Here is a 24,237-nt window from a genome sequence, read left to right as displayed (position 1 = left end):
GTTGAGACAGTGTGTTAAAATGATCTGTGACCAAAATATTTGATTAACACATAATATAAGGATGCGTTCATTAAAGCAAATCAGTTATAACTAAGAGTCTTCAACATGACCTGTGAAGGGTTGATCCTTTGAAGGACTTGTTCAGCCCCCTTGACAGCTTCTTCAATATCAGCATTGGGAGCGTGGAGTTGAAGTTCCCTGTTAATTCTAGCAGAGCGAGAGAGAGAGAGAGAGAGAGAGAGAGAGAGAGAGATTTTACAAGAGATGGCTTCTTTAAAGATCTGCTGGATTACAGGTTGTTGTGGAGTATGTAATCCGACGTAACTGCAAGACAGAAAAAACACTGAATTACAATTACATCACAAAAAGATATTAAAGGCATGGCAAACTTAGTGGTTACTGTGCTTTACAAATAGTGTAGAGTAAAAACAGTTACTGTGGTAAAATCCTGGTAAGTGTTGTGGTTATTGTGTGTTAGTAACTACAAATACCAGAGTAAAACTATGGTTACTATGGTAAACCCATAGTAAATGTCGTGGTTATTGTGTGTTAGTAACTACAAATACCAGAGTAAAACTATGGTTACTATGGTAAACCCATAGTAAATGTCGTGGTTATTGTGTGTTAGTAAATACAAATACCAGAGTAAAACTATGGTTACTATGGTAAACCCATAGTAAATGTCGTGGTTATTGTGTGTTAGTAACTACAAATACCAGAGTAAAACTATGGTTACTATGGTAAACCCATAGTAAATGTTGTGGTTATTGTGTGTTAGTAAATACAAATACCAGAGTAAAACTATGGTTACTATGGTAAACCCATAGTAAATGTCGTGGTTATGTGCGTTACAAAGTCCAGAGTAAAACTACGGTTACAGTAGGAGAAGCATGGTAAATATGCTGTAGTTACTGTGTGTGAATTGGCTACACATGACGTGGTCAAGCAAAAGTTAGGCTAGTATTGTAAAAATATGCTAAATGTGTGGACTTTTTACACGATCACGATTATCACGCGATATTGGGTTGGGTGCTTTGTTGTGCTTGTATTAGTCATGTCTAAAAGCTGAAGACCCATATGTCAAATCATAAATTTATTTAAAACTGCAACAGGTCTATAAACAGTACAGGTTAGCTTAGGCTAATGACAATGGTAGGCTAGCTGAGCAGCCCACTGACCCATAATTGGAGCATAAACTGCCCTTTAAAAACACGGCCCTGTCTAACGTGATGCAGAAATACTGAAATAATTAAAACAATACGCTTAACCACGTGATATCATTACAAAAAGAAGAATAAAAAAAATATTTACCCTTGCTTACCTGTTTGAAGGTGTACGCGCATCAGGTGAACTGAACGAGCCTCGCTTGGTGACGTCACTGCCGCTGAAGATGATGCGTGTTATTTGGACGCATCTGCTCTCCACCGAAATTAATGGGAAGGACTGGCGTATCATATGCACGCAAAAATGGCATTTGGCGTATGCATTACACGCAAATAGAAAGTGTAAAGTCGTGTTATTTATACGCAGACTGATGAGAACGGGTTGAATAGCGACTCGAGTCGACTCGAGTCCAAGTCACCAAGTCACAAGTCCCCATGTCTGAGCCGGGGAGTTCCACACACACCACAAACACACAACACTGTAAAATCAATACATCCAAACTGCGAACCCAGCCTGTACATCTTAACATCGCATGCGTGCACGACTTCTACATGCTTCTCCAAACGTTGCTGCTTGTTATATTTATTTGCGTGTCACTCTCAGTTTCTTTCACACTCTGCAAATGTATGCATGTGTTATGCAAAAACATCAGTATTCAAAGGCTTCCTCATGAGAATTCGCATTATCATGGCAGTCATCTATTCAGCTTCAGCCTCAACTTTTACAATTTCATGATACAAGAGCAGACTGAAACAGGATCTGAATTGTAATAGTATTTTCTGGGTTTTTTGTGCTTAAGAAAAGAGTGTCATGATTGCCTCTCTAACTGAATAGCAAGGCAACAGCCAAATTAGAAAAAATGTGTTCAGCGGATACATTGTAATTACAATCCAGATTGTGATAAGACATGGCAAATGTAATAACCTTATTCAGGTGTTGCAGTGATGCTCACTTTTTTTAGTGGCCTTGGCTCCGGAAGTGGATTTTTTATTTATTTTCTCCATAAGGAGTTTAAAAAATCTGCAATAAAAAGCAACGAACATCATATGTATGCATACATATGCAATAAACGCCAACTATATTGTATATTATAAATATAAAAAATCTATGAAGTATAATTATATATTTTTATATATATATAAAATAGCAATTAAAAATAGCAACATATTTTGTTAAATATTTAGTATTTAGATTGTACAGGAACTGATTAGATAATTTGCAATGATTCATGGAAATGAGAAGTGTTTGCTGATCATGTCTGCCACTGTTATTGTTTCCGAGGTAACAGCATCTACTCTGATTGGTGGGTTTCTTTTTACAGAATTATCTTCACTAGGAACAATTTTTTAGACTATTCAAAAAATCACTCTGACTTATGCTCAGCCATTTCAAAGCTCTCGTACATCTTTCTCGAAAGGTATTCATGTTATCCCATATGATGAAAATGAATGGGCTTTATACTTCTGTTGCTCTGTGTTGTAAGTCTTTTTATGTGTTTTCTCTGGGTTACAGTGCAGGGTCAGAACCTGGTGACGAATAATGTCTCGGTGGTCGAGGGCGAGATGGCCATCATCAGCTGCCGAGTGAAAAACAACGACGACTCCGTCATCCAACTGCTCAACCCCAACCGACAGACCATCTACTTCAGAGACGTTAGACGTAAGCAGTACTGACTTCTCTCTCATCCTCACTTCAGTTCACGGCAGAAAATATCATAATCCATCCAAAGCCTGCATTGTTTTTTTGCAGAACATTCCGATTTTACACACCAAAACATCCCTGTAACCCCATGCAAATTCATAAGTTGGCACCCTGGCATAACCAAGCCTGTCTCCTGTCGTTTAAAGGAGCAGCAAGGCATTGCATTGTTGACAAGGTCCTTTTCAATAATTGAGTGACAGAGTGTAATTGTGTCAGGCTGATTAGAGTCCTCTGAGCGGACCGTTTAGATTCCAGCCTTGAGATTGTTTAGAAGCTCAACGGCGCTCTGCATGCAAAGCATATAATCTTGCCTTCCCTGCTAAATAAGGGCCTTGATGAGTTGCTAAGTGACAGTCTGACCCATGATCCGGACCTAGTTTAGTAAATGTGTGGGAATAACCTCCTCATTCTCTTCTATGAAGCGAACGAATCACTCCTACAGTAATCTAAGATACGCAGATCGACGTTTTCAGAGGTATTTCATGACATTTCAAATGCAATTTACATGTGTAGCTGGCCCATCTCTCCGCGGGATCCCGTATCCTGCAGTTTGAGTAAATATTCAAGGATGTTTGAAGTATTTGTAGATGTCTTATTCGTCTTAACAAGTAAATGTTAGAGTAATACTATGATAACAGCATCGTACATTGTGGAAACAGACGTTTTATGGTATCGGTTGCTATTGGGATTAATGCTTGTTCTGTGTTTATGCATGGCCATATGTCAGCAATGCTTTTTTTAAGATTTCATAGCTTCAGGGGAAACTGAGTTATTTTTACAACCCTGTCTACATAGAAACACAATGATTGAATGTTGGAGTTAGAAACACATTTACGTTGCGTTATAACATTCAAGTGAGAAAAGAACTCTTTGATGAAAGGTCAGGTAGGAATTCTGTCATGACTTTAATTCAATTAATGTGTTGGTGGTACCTAATTTTCCTGTTGGGCATATTTTAGTGCAAGTTTCACCTGACATAAGCTTTCCGATCCATGCGTTCAGCAAGAGAGGGAAGGGCAGGATATGGGTTGGGGTTTAGGGGAGGAAGATAGACAGAAAGAGATGGAGAGTGAGCGTTCTTGCTGCAAGCTCTGACATTAGTTCTATGGATGTGACTGGAGGGATGCTCAGCCCTCAATCTCTTTAATGCTGTAATGTATTATTCTGTCTAATGTTTACTGGGCTGCCAGCTCTGTTTGTGAGAAGTATGACCACTTGAACAATTCATAGTTTTATCCCTTCAGCACAGATGGCTGGCATAAGAATGTGAATGTGTCTTAGTGTATATAGCATGCACCTGTGGATGTCGGCCGATGATATATTGCACGGTGCGCTTTGTTATATATTAGCATTATGATTCGGCAGTGGTTTATTGTTGCCGCCGTGGAGCGATGGCTAAGGTTTTATCACATTACATTCAGACCGCTGTTCTCATTTCCTGTCATTTACGCTAGAGCTGCTCTGTATGCCTTTTAAGAGCAACGTAGAATTAAACAGTGACTTTAACAGTGATGGTTGGAGAAATAGTCATTTTCATTTTCTCAAGACTTAATGATATTCGCTACAAATTGCATTTCCCCACTGAAAGATATTTTTGTCACTCTTTTTAGTGAACTTTCTTTTCGGTACACTCAAGTGAACTAAATTATAATACTATTAATTCCAAGAGGATGATAACTGTTTGGGATTCATGTTATAGAGTCTACTGTATGTATAGCAAACTGTTATTCTTCTGTTCTCCTAAGAAACTTCCTTCATTGGGTAAACTGTAACCGACACTGCAGGTATTAAAATTTCATACCTTCATTATTAGGGTACAGCAGGTCTCACTTTTTTTATGATTTTCTTTTTCTTTTTCTAAATATTAAAGAACTTTGGGACACAGCTTGTCCAATTTGTCATTTATTTCAATCATATTTGGCAGTTTATAATATTTTGTATAGTTTATAATCACTTTTGTATTGTTCTGCCATTAGTAAATGAATTATGCACATCTTACAGATACAGTACAGCTAGTTTATGTAAATTTCACAAATGTAAATTTCTCCAGTCAGTGTAAAGTCAATTGTGACTGAAGAAGTCAAATTGGTTCCACTTTGCACATCGTATGCCAAGCTATTTGTTGCAGTACTACAAGTGTATAAAGCAAAGCAGTGTTTTTATTTATTTATGTATTTATTTACTTGTTTGTTTGTTCGTTGATGTTTTACATGCAGTGTTCTAGGATGAAATAAAAGAGCCTGTTACCTCAGGAGAACTTGAATAAACTTGTACATATACAGTATGCATAAGCATAATTGTTTTTGTTTGTTTGATTTTTAAAGGATCAAATGGAACACTTTATTTGTTTTCTTTTTTAAATAAAACATTTTTTAAACTATAAATTTGCTTTATAATGATCCCCTAAGGGGAGATGGTGATGGAAAAAAAAATATGTGATGGGAAGGAAATTACATTTAAATGCAAACGCACTGTTGTTTGGGGGATGCAAATTGTTTAATGCAGAACACTGAAATATATAGTGCCTCCGTCATTCTTTTCTATGGGCTTTGCAGCTTTAATTTGTGTTTATTTAGATGTTTTTGACAATGTCACAAACCTTGTCCAAACACAATGTGGTATTTACAGTACATTCCTTTCCAAAAACAGGTAAAATTGTCTTGAAGACAACAGAAGGATTCATATGTGTTAATATTCCCTCATTAGAGACAATATGTTCTCCCCAATTTTTTTTTTTTTTTAAATGTAAGAAGATATATGCTGTTGTTTTGCAAAACAATTCAATTTGTATTTGTTGCATCTAACATGCTACATGTATTTTCCTGCGCCCCTTCTCTTTTTATTCTCCATCAATTTGAGATCGCAGGCTAGGACAGCTGAAGAGCATCTCAAGCCAGCTGGGACACAGAACAATCAGATTCACTCACTGTCAACCTCTTACGGACTATGATGCTTTAGAATTTATAATGTGTTCTAATGAGCCCCGTTCATGTGCAGGTTTGCTTTGCAGAGATTTATATCCTTCATATTCTCCAAGATCTCTGCAGCACTTCGACAGGTGCACTGTACTGATGTAGAAAAATTACAGTCCTCTGGCATTACCTTAAGTCTGAAGTCATAGATCTGTTTGATGTATAGTGTATAAATTCCCCATGTCAATTGCAATTCAGTCCGAACACTAAGAAATTCAGGCCTTTCATTCTCCGCCCACCATCTTTCTGCTCAAAACAAGCTGGCCTCATCATTATTCTTAGGAAGGAGACTTACAAATGATTCCCAGGTTCAGGGTTGGGATTAAGAGGAGGTTCTTAAAATGCATCATCAAAGGTCTTAAACTTCTGATGGAGTTGCTCAATTAGAGCTTTGACTTTTTGAACTTTGAAAATGAGTTTTGAGTTTGCTCATTTAAATGAAGTTCTCCAGAACTTTGTGATGTAGTATTATATAAAAGTTAGTTCTGATCTTTGAATCTGATTGTCAATGGAAATCCAAAAGTTATTCTATTCAATGGTTAACTGTACATACAAAAAAATGCAATTATAAATTAGAGAAAATGTAATAAACAATAACATGGTAATACATTAAATGAAATGTGAAATCTTGAAGTAGAACTACTAAAATTGTATTTTCCTGTAAAAAATTGTCTAAAAAAATGTTTTACAGTGTTTTTTTTTACTTTATAGAACAGAGTACTCACTATGTGAGTGGTACAGAGTGAAAAACCTAATTCACTTGGAACTATTAGTGTATTTCATCTCATTTTTTTTAAATATTAACTTTTTGTAAATTAAAGCCTTAAGTAAAATATTTAAGAGGGTTGAAACAATATGGTGGTTTAAAAACAAAAATCTAAAAGAAAAAAAAAAATTAAAAATATTTTTCAACAAGTATTTCAAATATTTGAAATTTGGTTCATGAATTAAAAAAAAAAAAAATACATCTACATATCATGCTTAAAGGTGAAATATCAAAATTGTTTTTTGAATTTAAAAATGATCCATTTGCACCACAAAGGGTCCCTAAGGGGATATGGTAATGGAAAAATAAGATGAGAGGTCAATTGCATTTAATGTAAACTCAGTTTCTCAGGGGAAATTTAAAGGTTTTACTAAACACAAAACATTAAAATATACAGAGTGGTACAGACAGGGCTGGCGCTACCTACAGGCAGAGCAGGCAATTGCCTACGGTCTCTGGCTCTGAGTCGGGGCCTCCATTACTGTAACATCCAGAGTTTCCAAGTCTGCACATAATACACAACATTTGGGCTTTTTTTGTTGTTTTGTTTTGTTTTTCCTAAGTTATGCGAAGAAAAAAACGGGGGTCGTGAGTTGCAGCTTTTTGGGCTTATTTATTGCTAATAAATAATAAATAATATTGGACTTGTTTGTTAAGCTTTGGTTGCTTATTTGTCTTATGAGAGTTGGCAACAGTGGTAATATCCAACGCTATCTCACGACCAATTCGTACGTATTTTACGAGTTGGCTTATTCGTATGAATTTGTACGACCTCACTTGTACGATTTTATATTTGTCTAAACCCCAATGACGGTTAGGTTTAGGGGCTGGGTTAGGTGTAAGTCATTCGTACAAATTCATACGAATTGTGCAACTCGTAAAATACGTACGAATTGCCGTGAGATCGGGTTGTAACATCCCATATACACTAGTCCATCAGTCATGACCAGTCAAATTCTTGTCTCATTGTTCATTGGATATAGTTGAATTGCCACTCACCTGCACTCAGCTAACATCGACATATTAGGGTAAAAAGAGAGCAAAAGAGACAGTACTTTTGACAGGTACTATATAAAAAATTATATAAAATACATTTAAAATGCAATGTTGTATATAAATAAAAAGGTTTGGAATCATATTTGTTTCAAGTGCTTTTTATTGGGGGTGGGTGGCCTCCAACATAAATTTTGCCTCGAGTACAGAGTGAAAAAGCTTAACATTTTGATTTTGTTAGGAGCTTCAGATAAAAGTGGGCAGATAAAAGAAGACAAACAAGACCGTACAAATATCTGAAACATTTCCCTTGTTTATTGAGCTATTGTTATATCACCCTCACGACTGATCCGTCTACTCCCTACTCATCCACGTCTGTCCGCTTCACTCTTTGTTTCCTCAGCCTTGAAGGACAGTCGGTTTCAGCTGGTTAACTTCTCAGACAACGAGCTGCTGGTGTCGTTGTCCAACGTGTCACTCTCGGACGAGGGACGGTACGTGTGCCAGCTCTACACGGATCCCCCGCAGGAAGCCTACGCAGACATCACTGTGCTGGGTATGACGTCTACCCTCAGAATGCTAAAATCCTGATTATCGATTTACCTCATTGATTCGTTCACTCAATTGAACTTGTCTAATTGAATCTCACCATGACACAATATCAACCAATTACTCTCACGCCGTTTCCAATAACACAAGCCAAACAAAAAGGAACAGATGTTGCGCTATTGATATTGGTAGATCGCTTTTGGCAGGCCTATTGACTGAATTCCTCTTAGATGTTGAAAAGGCTACATCGAGCAATTCGGGAGTTAGCTTTGTGTGCCTCTTGCATTGAATGACACTAACATTAGAGGTTTATTATGCAGCATATTTGGACATCCTGGAAAGCTGAATGGAACTGAGTGCTCTCTAAAGTAGCATGAGTTTTATGAGGATATGCGTTCCTTCACAGCATGGACCCTTAACCACAGGACATGAAAGCATGAAGCAAGATATTAGAAAAAGAGCCCTCAAATATCAGTTCTCCTTGCGACAGACGCTTTAGTGCCATCACCAAAGAACCGTATGAGTTAATGTGCTGTGAAAAAGTGAAACATGAGTAACGCAGCTTATCCAAATACTGTCCAAGTACATAATGAAATGCTACTGTATGTACCTCAGAAAGTTTCAGGGATTTCCTAAACAGTTTGGATTGTTTCTTATCTAACCCTGCTGTTCATCAGCCTAATTGATCTGATGAAGCTGGTCCAAAACCCAAAATACCCAAACACCCTCTAAAACCAACCCAGACCAGCTGGACCTAGATTAAGATGGTATTCAGCTGGCTAGTTTTTTTCATCCTGACCAGTTCAAAAGTGACCAAAAACCCATTGAAACCAGCCAAAAGACCAGCTTGGGCCTATTGTTGTTATCCTGCTGAAAAAAACCTGCTTAAACCAACTGTAGATGGTTCTTAGCTGCTTTATGATGGTTTTCAGCAGGTTTAGAATGTTGACTATCTATTTTAACATTCTAACCAGCTGGAAAGTGCCCAGCCCCCCTACAATGCCCAATGTGTCTGATGCTCAAAAAGGAGCATTTGTTTAAGAATACAGAAAAACACAAAAACAGTAAAAATACAGTAAAAACCTTATTGCTGCTTATACAAATATTTGTGAAACCTGTGATTCCTTTTTTTAGATTATTTGAATAGAACATTCAAAATAACAACATTTATTCAAAATATAAATCATTTGAAACATGATGAATGAATAAAAGTATATATTTCTTAACCCACATTTCTGAACGGTATAATGGTTTTCAAAAAAAAAATGCTGAAGGAAAAAAATGTCAACCTGTTTATGATTACATAAATACCATGGGGAGAATATGAGATTTCTTTCAAAAACATAAACAATTTTTTTTTTTTTATATATATATATGTGACCCTGGTCTTAAGTCGCTATTTGTAGCAATAGCCAAAAATACATTGTACGGGTCAAAATTATTGATTTTTCTTTTATGCCAAAAATCATTAGGATATTAAGTAAAGATCATGTTCCATGAAGATATTTTGTACATTTCCTACTGTAAATATATTAAAACTGGATTTCAATTAGTAATATGCATTGCTAAGAACTTAATTTGGACAACTCTAAAGGTGATTTTCTCAATATTTAGATTTTTTTTTTTGCACCCTCAGATTATTTATTTGTTAAAGTGTATTTATTCAACTTTCAGATAAGTATAAATAAAAAAAAAATATAAATGTTTTTTTTTATATTTATTTCTGTAGAACACACATTGTTCCAAAGAAGCTCTGCAAAAATAGTGCCTTACAAAACCCCACTGAGGAATCCACAGGCAACACTGGCAACCCCCTAACATGGATAGGTGGTTTAAGGTGGAAACCTTGCGAGGAACCTAGGAAGTCATGCTGGTTTAGCTTGTTAAAATGCCTGGTGGGGACACCAGCAAACCAGCAATCAATGCTGGAAACCAGCATCCAAAACAAAACATGGACTATAGGGTATTTTCAGATAGAATGAGGACAGGCAGGGGGGTTGTGGGGGGGTACAGATTGTCCCAAAAACACCTTTTCAACTATGTGGGCTTTATTACTGATTAGAAGCTCTTGATAGTCATCGGCAGATCTTAGTAAAATAACAGTCGAGCACACAGATAAAAAACATTGATCCAATGCTGAAGAGCTGTCGCACCATCTCTAATCCTGCCGTTGATCTTCTGCCAGTTCCACCAGGCAATCCAATCTTAGAGTCCCGCGAGGAAATCGTGAGTGAGGGGAATGAGACGGAGATAACCTGCACCGCCATGGGCAGCAAACCTGCTTCCACCATCAAATGGATGAAAGGAGACCAACCACTGCAAGGTCTGACTCCGATCCAAGGAAGATTGTTCAGATAAGTCTGCTGTGATTACTGATGTCTCTGATCAGCACACAACACACCACGGTCTAGATTCTGACTTTGTAATGACTTTTAATTAAGCCTTCAAAAGGTGTATCCAGTGAATTAACAAGAAGATCACAACACGCAGGTCTCTAAAAGAGGATTTTGGTGCTTTCAGTCAAGCTTAAATAAGTAGCTTTGAATGAACTCCCACTGTTTACCTCCCACTCGGCAAATGCTGCCCACATATTAGTTCTTGCTGGTTAAGGCAGTGAATGCTGGCGTAAACGAGTGGATGTGCAGGCTGGTTAATGTGCTTAGAAATAGCTTTTCTCCATTAGACAGCAGGGTGGGACTGTTGAATAACATTCAGATAGACTACCTGGGGAAACAGAGGCAAACATGGCAGATGATATGGCACATTTAAACAGAATCTAAGTTTAATGTGTCAACTGTTTATGGATTACAAACATCACAGCTTCATAAACTGCAGTGAAAACAGTCAGATAGTGGCCTACGGCAAGAGATTTCATCTGCTAAATGGATCAAATAATAGCTAGTATGCAGTTAGGATCATGGAAAGCACACATTGAGGTAATAATGACTGGTTTGTTATTAAAAAGTATTACTCTGCACTACACTCATTTTGTTGTCTTTACATATTGATTACAACACCATCGATTGTAAAGCTTTGGAGGATATTATTATTAATTGTAAAGCAACATTTTGACTCACCTAAGAATAGAATATTTACCCAAAAACATACTTTATGTGAATGTTCTGCCAGACATGTTATATTTATTGTTTAAATAACAGCACATCATTCCACTTTGGTCAACTAATTTAAATAATCTCTTCTTTCTAAATAATTAAATAACAAATACTGTATTGTATATACTGTATATAATGAATTTGCTTTTATTTAAAACATTTTGTTTTATAGTTTTATTATTTATTTTAGTTTAATATTTGTATTAGTTTATATTTTTTATCTTTATTTTGCTTCATTTTGAATTCAGTTTTAGTTTAAGTCATTGTAGTACTTCAGCATTTTCAGTTTAGTTAGCTAGCGAAGCAACATTTCTAAACTAATTTTACTTTTTTTATTATTATTCTAATAATATTTTTTCCCAGTCGCATTTCAGTTACTAAAGATGTTTTTTAATAGTTGTAATTAACGAAAATAAATAAATAAATACTCAAACATGATAGTGATCATAATTCTCATTTAAAAAAAATTATTAAAATTATTATTATTTTTTTTTTTTACAATTATTCAATTACAAAATTAGTAGGATCCTTGATGAAAGGTCTTATGTGCTTTAAATTGTCTTTGGTGTACCGTAACTGATGTCTTTTTTTGTAACATTGTCTTAGTATGCGCTGACAGAAAAAAAAAGAGAAGAGCTGAGCTATAGGTCAATGCCGAGCTGTAATTATTTCCCACTTCATTAGGTCCAAGTAAACCGTCATACACTGTGCTGCAATTAGCTCAATGCCCTTGAGTCGAGAAATTGTCTTAGGATGAGGGCTAACATGATGGGCAGTAACCCTACAGCAAGCCACTGACCTCTGAGCTGCTTCATATGAATTCATCATGGTCACATGTCCTGACCATCCATCATAAGATATCACATCACAAAGAGGTAATAATGTTATATTAAAACAGTTCTTATAGCAGCGTTTCTATTTTAGTGTAATTTATATACTCTTACTGTATAGTAATATTGACATTTTTAATTCCTTTTATTTTTATATGTTTAGCTTTCATTGTAATTTTAGTCATGAATATTAGTTAGCTAGCAAAGCAACATTTCTAAATTTATATTACTTTAAAAAAAAATACTTTTCCTAGTCAGATTTCTGTTACTTAAGATGTTTTTTAATAGTTGTAATTAACAAAAAAAATAATAATAATTACAACTTACACGAACATTAGTGGAATATTTACCTTCAATCAACTGCAAATGCATGCTATCGTTTGCCACCTTTATTAAGATCAACACCTCCAGCTTGTGAATGCCTTAGTAGTGCAGATAAAGACATTTTCCCACCAAAAGAGTACTGAAACAGGTATCAGAAATTACCTTGATATATTTGAAAGGACATATTGAGATATTTAAATGTATAGAACTATGTAAATAATGTAAATAAGACTCAACTGAAATATCTATTTCTGTCATAAAGCATTTGTGCTGTTGTTTTCTTCTAAACATATCATGAAGGCATGAAGGTCACCCCTAAACATAACTGTCACTGAAGTCTAAGCAGATTGCTTTAAAACATACAAATGAAATAAAAAAAGCAGCTTAAACCAGCCTGAACTGGTTTGATGGTTTGCTTGGAGACCAGTTTAAACCACCTAGGAACAGCATGGATAACAGTTAACTAGCTCATGTCATCTATGAATAAATATATGTGGCAAGCCACAAATAAAAAGCATTTAATCTTCACATGGTGAACAAACTGTCATGCAACCCTGTGTTTTATGTCCTGTTGTGATTGTGGACGTCACACGTGTGGCTCAGAATGTGCCCTATACACGCTGTATTAAGCATGACTGCTCGGTGTGCACTCAAAAGACCTGTCTCCCACAATTAATGAATGTGAAATTTGTTTTGGAGGTGACGGTATCATTCCTCGTGACCCTCCTCCCTCTCTTGGTGGCACTGTGTTATTATGAGCAGGCCGGGATGGAGAGAGCTCGCTTGTTATGGCTGACATGTCACTCTTGCGGCCGTTCCCAGGTGAGGCGACTGTCGAGGAGTTATACGACAGGATGTTCACTGTCACCAGCCGGCTCAGGCTCACCGTCTCTAAGGAGGACGATGGAGTGGCCGTCATCTGCATCATTGACCACCCAGCCGTGAAGGACTTCCAGGCTCAGAAATACCTGGAAGTGCAGTGTGAGTCATCTCAAGACCAGGAGAAAACGTTCAGCTCTACAATAGCCTCGGTTTAATCTTCCCACCTGTCAATTTGACTGGCATTGTAATGAACGAAAGAACCGTTTGTTGCACAATTAGACTGTTTATGAGGAAATTAACAGGAGTGAAGGTACATCGCATTACATTAGTTACTTTAGTTTTTGTTTGAACACAAAATGAATTATTTTAAAATTTAATTAAATTAAATGTATGCATTTAGCAGATGCTTTTGTCCAAAGCGACTTACAGTGCATTCAGGCTATAAATTTTTACATATCATGTGTTCCCCGGGAATCGAACCCCCAACCTTGCACTTGCTTGCTTGCTAGCGCAGTGCTCTACCAGTTGAGCTACAGGAACACTAAAAACCTCTTTAATTTAAACATCATATTTTAAACATCTTTAAGCAGTAACTTGACTGACGTTGTAATGAACGAAAAAATATTTTGTTCCAAAATTAGACCATTTCTAAAGAAATTAACATAAGTGAATAGTCAGTTGTCAATTTAGCAGTTGAAAATGAGGCGGAGAGGGATAGACTTTACAATTTCTTTACAATGGCACACACTGTACTAGATTTTTTTTTTTTTTTTTTTTTTCAGAAAGATGTTACATCAGATGAACAATCGGTATGTTGTTAAACAACAGTGCAGTCCATTGAACACACTCACAGCCTCATTTTCATTCCTGTCAAAAATGAAATGTCGTTTTTTAAGCATTGCCATGCAGCTGTTCTCCATAAATGACAGTTCATAGTGACAGCCAAGCTCCAAAAATGAACAGCATTAAAGTGGTCTGTATAACTCAAACATTTGTATTCGAGTCATATGATACTGTAGCTTTACATGAGGAACACACTGAAATTAGTTTTTATTCATCGATGATCCTCCTCTCCAGTGAGCTATAACCTGACAACTGAGTTCAGAGCAGTGAACAAATCATTTTTCAGTGAACCGATTCTTTTCAGTGAACCATTTATTTCAGACTGAATGATTTGTTCATGAGTCAGAGTTCAACTCTGTGACTTGGTGATCCGGTCGGTGTTTACAGCTCACTGGAGGGGATGATCATGAGAGTAAGAGGTTAAATGTCTCCCAAAGAGATTACGTGTATTCATAAGATGTGGAATATAGTGCATGAATCATATGGATTTTTCCATTGGTGCTTTTTTAATGTGTATGTGCCAGTTGTCACCGTAAATTGGAGAAGATCCATTCTTAGTGGTTCTACAGTAGAAATAGTCACATGGTTTTGGAGAAGAGGAAACCAAGTGAGTAAATAATGATGGAAATTCAATTTCGGGTGCTTTCAACTCAACTTGCTTTAATTAAAACAGCGCTTTTCTTGTTATGAGTAAGCATGAAATGCTGTCCGCCAAATAATGCATTGATTAAGAGCGTTTGCCGCACTCTTTTTTTGTAGCACGGTAAGTCCGGAAAAGGTTAACCTACCCTTTTGTAATCTCAGCAGAATATTAATTTATTCAGATAGCTGACTGCTCAGGGTGACCTTTGAGAAGAAAAGGCAGGAGGGATCGGCTCAACTGTAACACCTTGACATTTTGACTAACATAGATAAAAGAGAAGAAGAAGAAAAAAAAAACATTTTTCAGTACTGTTAAATTGACTGCTTAAATTCATAGCAGTGTCATCCTTCCTCACACACTTTACCCAGTCTATAAAAATCACGCGGTGTCATGTTCACACATTTTTAGGCTCACTGGGTTGAATTAATATAGTGTAACGTGAAAAGTGAATCTCAGAGGAGCAGCTAAGATCTGCCGCCTTCATTGTACAGGTCTTTGTATTAAGCATGAATGCATAATACAAATGAATGTATAAATGTGAATGCACAAATGATGTCCAAACCTGCCGGGGATGTTTTCTAATCAGACTGAGAGACAAGTATATGGCCTTAGAATAATAATTAGATAGATTCAATAAGGATACAGAGCTGAATCAACCTACTGCATTACAACTTAAATAAGTGTGTTTGTGTTTGTGTTATATCCAATGCACAGATAAACCAGAAGTGCAGATTGTAGTGGAGTTTCCTGAGGGTTTGACAAGAGAAGGGGAAAATCTCGAGCTGACATGCAAAGCTAAAGGAAAACCGCAGTGAGTCCTATTCTGGGCCCTCAGGCCACTTTACTCCTTTCATATGGATTTGTTTGGTTGCTTTATCTGGTAGGGTGATAACAAGAATAACTTGGATAGACAGACATGTGTGTCTTGTTTGCACAGGTGCTGATTTTACAGCGGTGCTAAAGTTGTCCTGAATTAAGCACGTTTTCTTCTCCTCTCTGCCTCTGAGCATTTTCACACTGAGCACTAAATGATTACTCTGATGTTTTACAGGCCTCATCAAATTAACTGGCTCAAAGTGGATGATGATTTCCCCTCCCACACCATGATTAGTGGCTCTGATCTCTTCATCGAAAACCTTAACAAGTCCTTCAACGGAACGTACCGCTGTGTGGCATCTAACTTAGTGGGAGAAGCCTATGATGATTACATCCTTTATGTATATGGTACGTACTTGAACTTAATCTGCATCTGTAAACAACAATTCATAAGAGCAGAGATTCCCAGACGGATAAATCTATAGTCTGGGACAAAATTACACTGTTGATAGTTGGTGTTAATCTGTGTCTGGATAACCAGCCCTTGATGTCTCCGTGCAATTGGCTGTGTAATGTTTTTTTTGGCACTAAACGGTTTTAAGTACCTCATGCATTTGCTTTTTAAAGATGCCTGATGTTTTGTTCAAGACAGAACTTATTAACCCTCTATTGCACAATGCTGACTCTGGCTTTTCTTCATTTAATGCCGATAAAATGGGTCGTAATTAAGGGATGATTTAGGATAAGCTAATAAAAAGTTTTTTCACACAACATATTTTTCTGGCATAATGCACCATGTAGAGGACGTACATTTTTACTTTGGAAAATTGCCTTCATTAGAGCATTTTTATTGATTTCTTTTTTCATCCTTCGAAAATATGAGTTATATTTCTTAGTGAGTAGGTTCTATTTTAAAACATTTAGAACCACATCAGTTATTTGTATGTTTTGAGGGATGGTTTAAATATGTTTTTTTTTTTGTCCTGAAGAAACTCTGTGTGACAGTGGCATTTATATAAATGTAGGGGATATGGGTTCATGCAGTTATTATTTTAGTGTTTTTAGTGTTAACCTTTTTAGCATTAAGCATTTAATTAATTAATTTAATTTATTCTTTTCTATTTCTAACATCTTTAGGACTGTGACTTCTGGATAACAACAACAACAACAAAAAGATAAGAATAAAAGTCGCTCAGAAATATTCGCAAATATATAAATGAATTAATAAATAAATAAATAAACTGTCGCACAGCACACCTAAAAGGAAACTGCCATCATCCCAGATTTTAATTTTATTTAAATGAGTGTTTATTTTTACTAATGAGATCCATTTTATGCAAGACAAGCAACTCAGAAATGTCTTTTTCAACATTGTTTTCATGAAGTAAGCAATAGAGGGTTAATTGTTTTATTGAATATACTTTACCTGAGAGTGTTTCATTGTACTTGTCTTATTAACACAGGAAGTGCATTGTGTTTGGGTGCATGTTTAATCCTTAACAAGGGCTGACAGCTGGATTTTTCAAAGCCCAGGCAATAATTGCTATGACAGTGTCACTTGAAGCCTGGGATTTAACAAAGCTTTGCTTTGCTATAGAAGAACTGAAGTGTTGTTATTGTTTAAAACAGGTTGTGTTCAGGACCGCTAATGGTCTGCCAGCTGCAGCTATTACTCTCTGATGGAAGAGGGTGGCTCGTCATTGAGGCGTTCGGTGCCGCAGTTATTTCCCTCTGATAATGCTGAAATCAGAGGCAGGTGTTTGGGAATGATGTCATCAGCGTCCCATCTGCAAATGGGAGAGTTTGTGTACATCTCATGCCTGGAAGCGGTTCCACTCCCTGGCTAGTTCAATGTCTGTCACCCCTACCTGAGTGAGCGCCACCTGCTGATTACTCTACTTCCTCTCATTTCACAGGCTTGAGGAATTTTGGTCTATATGCATCAAGTGGGTGTCTCAGAAAAGAGGAGATTTATTGTCGTCTGGCTTCGTATAAGTGGCAGTTTTTAATTATAGTCTCCTAAGCATTGTGTAATAAGTGAATGAAGACAAATTATTTTCAACCATAAAAAGCCTTATTACAATGGAAATTATATGCATTTGTAGTGTTACCCTGAGAGTTGCTTTTTCTCTTTAGTACGGCATAAAATGCTTATGCTTTGCAGTAAATAAAATCGTTGTCTTCTGGTGCATTTCTAAATCAATTTACGCTGGCAATTGTCGAGCATGCCCAACCTCAGAGGACTGAAAGAAGTGGAAAGACCTCTTGTAGCTTGATAATCCTGGGCACACTATACTTCTACAGCCTGTCAGAGTTAATTTTAATGCTGCTTCTCCAGGGATGGCAGCTTTGATTTTGCCACAGAGCATTTCCATTTACTGCTACAGTAACGCAGTGACTTGTGCTGAGCAAATGCTCATTTTGTCATTAGTTTTTCCTTGAAGCCTTGAACAGGAAGATGTGGTCATAGGAGAAATGCATTTCCTAAAATCACAGAGAGCGTGAAGTGTAATACCAGTGAAACACTGGTCATGCCAAGACGATGGCAGCAATGTAACGCTTTCTCCCTTTACCATTACATGGCCTTCATAAAGGGGACTTTTTTGATGTTGGATCAAATGTTTTTGCAGGCTAATGTGAATTTGCACTCAGAGACAGATACATGTCACAACCTGATAAGCTTGTAGCAGAGATGCTGAGAGTGAAAACCCATCCTGTTTCCGAAGCCTCTGGCACAGATAGTACTCGGCTAATTTGCTCGAAAAAAGGCTTTATTTGTTTTGGGACTTGAAATTGGAATTGGATGGAAACAACAGAAGTAATAATAATAACAATAGCAATTATATATATATATATATATATATATATATATATATATATATATATATATATGAGGCAGGGAATTATTTCTGTCCCATAAGAAATGAATCAGATGTTATTAGCTGAAAATAAAACTTTTTCTCAAATACAAATCTCTTCAAAAATACCTATTCAAAATGTTGCAACAGTTCATTAAAAAAATACATAAATACTTGTCATTTAAGTGATGTAAAGCTGAATTTTCAGCCTTGCTCCAGTCTCCAGCATCACACGATCCTTCAGAAATCATTCTAATATGCTTATTTGCTAGTCAAGAAACATTTCTTATTATTATCAGTGCTGAAAACTGTTTTAATGCTAAATATTTTTAAGCACTCTTTGATGAAAATAAAATAAAAAAACAGCATTTATTTTAAATAAAAATTTGTGTAACATTATCTTTAACACCGCTTTTGTCATGATTCTGCCCTCGTGTCCTTGATTTTTTCCTAGTCTTGAGGCAGGATCATGACAGACCCGTGTTTTGTGTACAAGCACATAGCCTTGCCCCGCCCCGCTTGTTATCCTAGTTTTGTCGTGATTGCCTTACCTGTGCCACCTGTTGTCTTGATTAGTCTTCTTATTTATATCCCCTAGTGTGCTCTGTCTTGTGCGGTTCATTGTGTTTCTATATGTAAGAATGTTACATTGTTACCCATTGAAGATACGTTATCTAGCTTGTGATTGTTTATCTGTAGAGTTAGTGTTCTTGTGTTAAGAGTCTTTGTTTTTCATGTCAACCTAGTCCTGTTAAGTTATTTAGTCTCTGCCCTAGTCGTTTTTTTCCCCCTCGTGGGTTTTGTTTTTCTCGTTTTTGTCTGTAATATACCCCATTGTGTTGTGATTCCTGTCTGCGCTTGAGTTCCTCCCTTGCCAAACCTTGACAGCTTTAGATCAGTTAATACACCTTTGCTCAATTAAAGCTCATCTAAATAAACTGCACAAAATACAACAGTACAGTCATCTTACAGAACTATTTCTACCTGCTCTGACCTTTTAAATTAGTTTCATGGGTGTAACATAATGAATGCAGGTTGAATTCAGTCACATTTAAGATTTTTTTGACGTGACAAATCCATTTTACAATGTAGTATATGCTTTATAATTTTGTAATGACACCAACTTTTTATGTTACAATACACCATGATTATCCTCGAATGTTTCTATTTTCTCTTATTCCATTTTATATCCGTTTATTCCTTTTTCTAGAGGAAGAAACATCTAGGGCTGCAAATCTAGCTAAAAAGCTTTGTGATATACAACTAAAGTCAACTTCAGTTCAAGTAAAGGACGGACGTAATATCTTCTCTTTGGTAAATATGATGTAACTGTGCTGCTGCAGGGGATGTCCATGCCATGACTTCATAAGTATTTTTCAGGGTGAAGAGATACAGAGTTAAAATCCAAATTGATCCCTGTTCTAGTGGTGGTGGGTGGCTCAGTCTGGAAACATCCGCACCGTGAACTGGAAGACCAAGACTTTAGTCCTTCCAGAGCTTTTTGTTAGCTGTTGTGCCCTTGAGCAAGACACTTAACCTCCTTTCACTGCAAGGGCACCCTTTAACCCCACTTATCTCTGTTTGTGATAAAAGATCACAGATATACAGTAACACATTTTTTTTTTTTTAAATGTTCATAGGTGCAGTTAACATTTTTAACATTGAAAGCAACTTAAAGCAATGTTTGCCTGCACATTCCCAACTAAATGGATCTGAAAACATTTATGGACATTGCAGAATACTCTGCTGCAGAGTCCTACAGTAGCAATACCTTCTGGCAGTCCTAAAACACAGTAGATCACTAGAAGTCAATTGTCCCAGTTCTTTAAACTAGGTCACTTACATCTTTTCGGATGAGCATTTAACTGGAAAAGGACAAAGAGTAGTTTTCTTCAGTATAGCTATTGCAAAACACTTTCTCTAGTAAATGTTCAGTTCACTTCATGGTCCTTTCCTTCAGAAAGATGCAGGCTAGTTGTAATGGTTTTCCAGGTAGGTGATTTTGCCCACAAGATTGTTCCACTGACAGCAAAACCTGCTGATCAGGTACTTTTTTAATGCAATTTCATGTGCATTTATATGCGTTTATCATCATAATGATGTTTTATTATTATCATTATTATTATTATCTGGAGATTTGGCAGCTGGGAATATGTGACATTGAAGGAAACAGTATGTCATTGTGAAAATCTGCAGCCTTTACATTGAATTCACGCTCCATTCTTTTGTATAATTTTTTTTATACATTTGCCTTGATTATCCTTACTTTCCCCTGAGTCTTATTTCATCTTTGATGTAAATGTAGTTTACATCTTGCAAATCCATCAGTGACTCATTACTCTTTATTAACAGAAAACAATACAAAGCAATGGTATTTATAAAACTGTAGAGATTTGGATGTCTTACTAACAGCTTTTAATTAATCGGAGGCTTCTTATGTTGATGTAAAGCATGCTAAAATGTAACAAAAATAGCTAAATACACGTTAGTGATCACAGGAGAATTGATTTTCCCCACTAATCATGGAATCCAGATTAATGAGTGTGTATCTATTAACACCCTCTCTGCATTTTGTAAGTATAGCATTCACAGTGGAATATTGCTGGCAGGTGGAGTTCAGGCAGTGCATTTAATTCGTCGGTGGAGCTAATCAATCTAGTCCAGCTAATTGCATGTTTGCTTTTTAGTCTGTCTCTAGTTTTAAATGGGGCTGTTAACCTGTTTTGAATTTCCAGTCGCTGGATTATGATTGGAAATGCTTTATTTGATTCAGACAAGAAGGATATGTTCATGGATCAACATCCTTATCAATATCAAATCAATCATAAAAATGTAATACCATAATAATACTAATAGGCATTTAATATTCATTTAATATAAGTATAATATAATAATACTGTAATATAATATCACTATGCATTTGTATTATAGCATTATCAGTTTTATTATTATGGTATCATAAGTCTTATTTATTCCATAAATCACTTTCGATCACTAGATTTTCCTTATCTCATTTATTTATATTCATGTTCGTAGCAGATGATTACTTTGAAGTTCAGGCTGTTATGGTATTTTATTTTTGCATTTGCCATACACCCCCGATAGACTCTAATGTGTGTGTTTAAACCTTTAAACCTGCACCCTATGTGTTTCCACCTACATCTAGGTTGGCAGTGCTGTTATTTACCGCTCTTTTTAACCAACGTCTGTTCCAGTGGGAATTGTGTGTTTCAATTACCGTCACTTGCTGTTCTGTGCGAAGGCCTGTTGGGAGAGAATAAGTATCGACGCAGACCATGTCCAGCATTAACCTCCATATTCAGGCTCCTTTGGGAGATGTTCTCTCAACCAAAGCTCTGTAACATTCGCTCTTGTTAAAACGCAAATGTAGACTCCGAGTGAATGCGTGCAACATACAGTCTTATCTGTTTTTTCCTGGCTGCCTCAGACTCTGAATGACTACAGTTACTCTGTAATGTTTGATATGAGGCCAATGTTTCTTTCAGGACTGCTAATATGCACTATGAAAGTGTACAGTGTACTGTATATTTGACAGCTTTTCAACCGCTTTAATTTCTGCTTTGACAGCATAATACATTTGACATTGACAATAGGATTGATACACCACATAAAGGGAGCCATTGCATAGGCTTTTCATATATAAGCATATGTCATTTATCATCCACTTAAAGGTTTTTCATTTTACTTGGTTGGAGACCACAAGGAGAGCTTTTTAATGTTTCATAATAGTCATATTTTAGTCACATTTTAAAATTGTTTAACTGCCCATAAACACAAATGTCTAGTCAGCCAATCACATGGCAGCAACTCCATGCATTTAGTCATGTGTACATGATCTAGACAATCTGCTGAAGTTCAAAACAAGCATCAGAATGGAGAAGAGACCTGATTTAAGTGACTTAAAATGTGGCATTGTTGTTGATGCCATGGGCCGGTCTAAGTATTTCAGAAACTGTTGATCTCCTAGGATTTTCAACCATTTCTAGGGTTTGCAGAGAATGGTTCAAAAAAGATGTGAGTAAAAGTTCTCGTTACAACCAAGGCACACAAAAGAGCATCTCTGAAAGCCCTAACGTCAACCTTTGAATCAGATGGTCTACACTAGAGGAGCAGAAGACTACACCAAGTGTCACTCCTGTCAGCTAAGAACAGGCTCACCAAAACTGTGTGTCTTCTTTAGTGTCCCATATAAGAATGAAGTAACTTTCATTCATAGTACATAGGATACCAAATATATAATACAGTAGAAAAAATTGTCAGTTCACATGCTGAATTGTACATACTGTATGTTTTTATATCAGAGTTTATTCAATCAGTAAAACGTTACTGTCATTGTAAGAAACACAGTCATTGAGGTGGTCTCACCTGCAAACAGGCCTCTTGGCGTAATTTTTCACCATAAACAACACAAAATAAAGGCAGGTCTACCTGACTCATGCCGGCTCAGCTCAAATCTGGACCATTACCCAGAGATTCAACACATTTAGCATTGCTGAGAGCCTGTGGAACTGAGCCAGTGGGTTTTATGAGGACACGTCTTGCAAGTGTTGTCAGGACAATCCCGCTCGCGATGACTACTCGTATCGTCCATTTTCTCACCGCGTGATTGGAATTTCATATTTCCGTCCTCCACATACAAATGGAAATATTGCACGTCCAAACACATTCACATCTCGCTGCTCATAACATTGAGCCAGGAGTCACCCAGCCTGCAAATTGCCCATGGAAAATTCTTGTTTGCTTGACTATTATGCATGCCACCATCTATTCAGACCTTTGTGTTGGCTGTGTCCCCTGCATGCACAATTTCAGCCACGGGACTATGACATTTCCAAAACCCGTCTGCAATCGGTCACGGCGCACGAAATCCCTGAAATATTTTCATCAGGCAGTGCATCTCGCAGCATCTACATTCAGAAACATTATCCTGTCCTTGATGTTTTATCATTAGTCGGAAAGTGTTTGGGCTCCTACTGAGATCTTTTGATGGAGCACAGACAATAAAGTGATGGAGACAGGCAGCCAATTTTGCCTGCTGCGACTGTTCCCCAGCAAGGCGCCTGAGTATCTGTGCTAAAAAGTGGAATGATCCACAGTACAACAGCTTGGCCGCATTTGCCAGCGCCATATTATTCCACTGATTGTGCAATGACTGTATCCAATATGACTGTGTATTTATTAATAAATGGTTCTCATAATGTAATTTTCTCTGTCTCCCGTTTCCATACTCGCGGCATGATAGGAAAGCTGCCTGAAAGATTTGAATCTCGTCGAGTGTTTTTGCAGGGTGCAAGGCCCCTTTGGTTTTCTTCACACTGCACGTAAATCCCATTTGGTCTTTGGAGGCAAAGTTTGGGACTCACCATCCAAGCTGATCTGTTTGTTTTGGCCTTGTAAGACAATATCTGTTACATCTGCATCAGTTGCTGTAGTAATGATGTAAGCGTCAGCAAGATGCCGTGATACTTTCTCATACAACATCTGAGAGCAGCTGTCAGTGTGGAAAGAGAGGACAGAAAACGTAGATTGGATGGTTTCCAAAAGAGTCCGATTTTAATCGGATTGGATGGTTTGGATCACTTTGTAAACATTTCATGTGGGTTTTTTTTCGCTGTTCAGTCGAAACAAAACAAACAAAACAACTAAACGGATTTGAATCCGATATGCCAAAACGTTGGATTTTTGCTGCCTGTCTGAACAAAGCCTTTGGCACAGTGTGTTTCGTTTAATCACACGGCTTGTGTCAGCCAGTGTCATGCCCATTCAAATGCAGGCTTTACACTATTGCTTGGACATCTAATTCTATATTAAGCCATAGTACT

The 24,237-nt window shown here is 36.8% G+C and overlaps 2 protein-coding genes across 14 annotated transcripts in view; one reads left to right on the top strand and one right to left on the bottom strand.

Moving 5' to 3' along the window:
* LOC128029298 (protein turtle homolog B-like) overlaps positions 1–24,237 on the bottom strand; it is a 165,372-nt gene that overhangs the window by 2,098 nt on the left and 139,037 nt on the right. Inside the window, exons 1-2 of one of the 12 annotated variants that reach the window (XR_008187337.1) lie at positions 1,312–1,553; positions 111–324 (exon numbers count right to left, since the gene is read on the bottom strand). The gene's annotated coding sequence lies outside the window, so the exon portion shown is untranslated. Of the gene's footprint in view, positions 1–110; positions 1,283–1,311; positions 1,554–24,237 lie in introns of those variants that run through there. The other 11 variants (XR_008187340.1, XR_008187336.1, XR_008187339.1 and 8 more) reach the window with 11 other exon arrangements.
* The window catches only part of LOC128029300 (cell adhesion molecule 1-like), a 158,161-nt gene that overhangs the window by 110,652 nt on the left and 23,272 nt on the right, over positions 1–24,237 (top strand). For both annotated transcript variants that reach the window (XM_052616998.1, XM_052616997.1), the window contains 6 exons: positions 2,677–2,823; positions 8,000–8,152; positions 10,331–10,468; positions 13,235–13,393; positions 15,435–15,531; positions 15,772–15,944. In XM_052616998.1, coding sequence (XP_052472958.1) covers positions 2,677–2,823; positions 8,000–8,152; positions 10,331–10,468; positions 13,235–13,393; positions 15,435–15,531; positions 15,772–15,944 — 867 coding nt within the window. The remainder of the gene's footprint in view (positions 1–2,676; positions 2,824–7,999; positions 8,153–10,330; positions 10,469–13,234; positions 13,394–15,434; positions 15,532–15,771; positions 15,945–24,237) is intronic.

This window comes from Carassius gibelio, chromosome A15, assembly GCF_023724105.1.
Source record: "Carassius gibelio isolate Cgi1373 ecotype wild population from Czech Republic chromosome A15, carGib1.2-hapl.c, whole genome shotgun sequence".
Taxonomy (NCBI): domain Eukaryota; kingdom Metazoa; phylum Chordata; class Actinopteri; order Cypriniformes; family Cyprinidae; genus Carassius; species Carassius gibelio.
The sequence above is the reverse complement of the archived record's forward strand: the minus strand, read 5'-3'. Positions and strand labels throughout refer to the sequence as shown.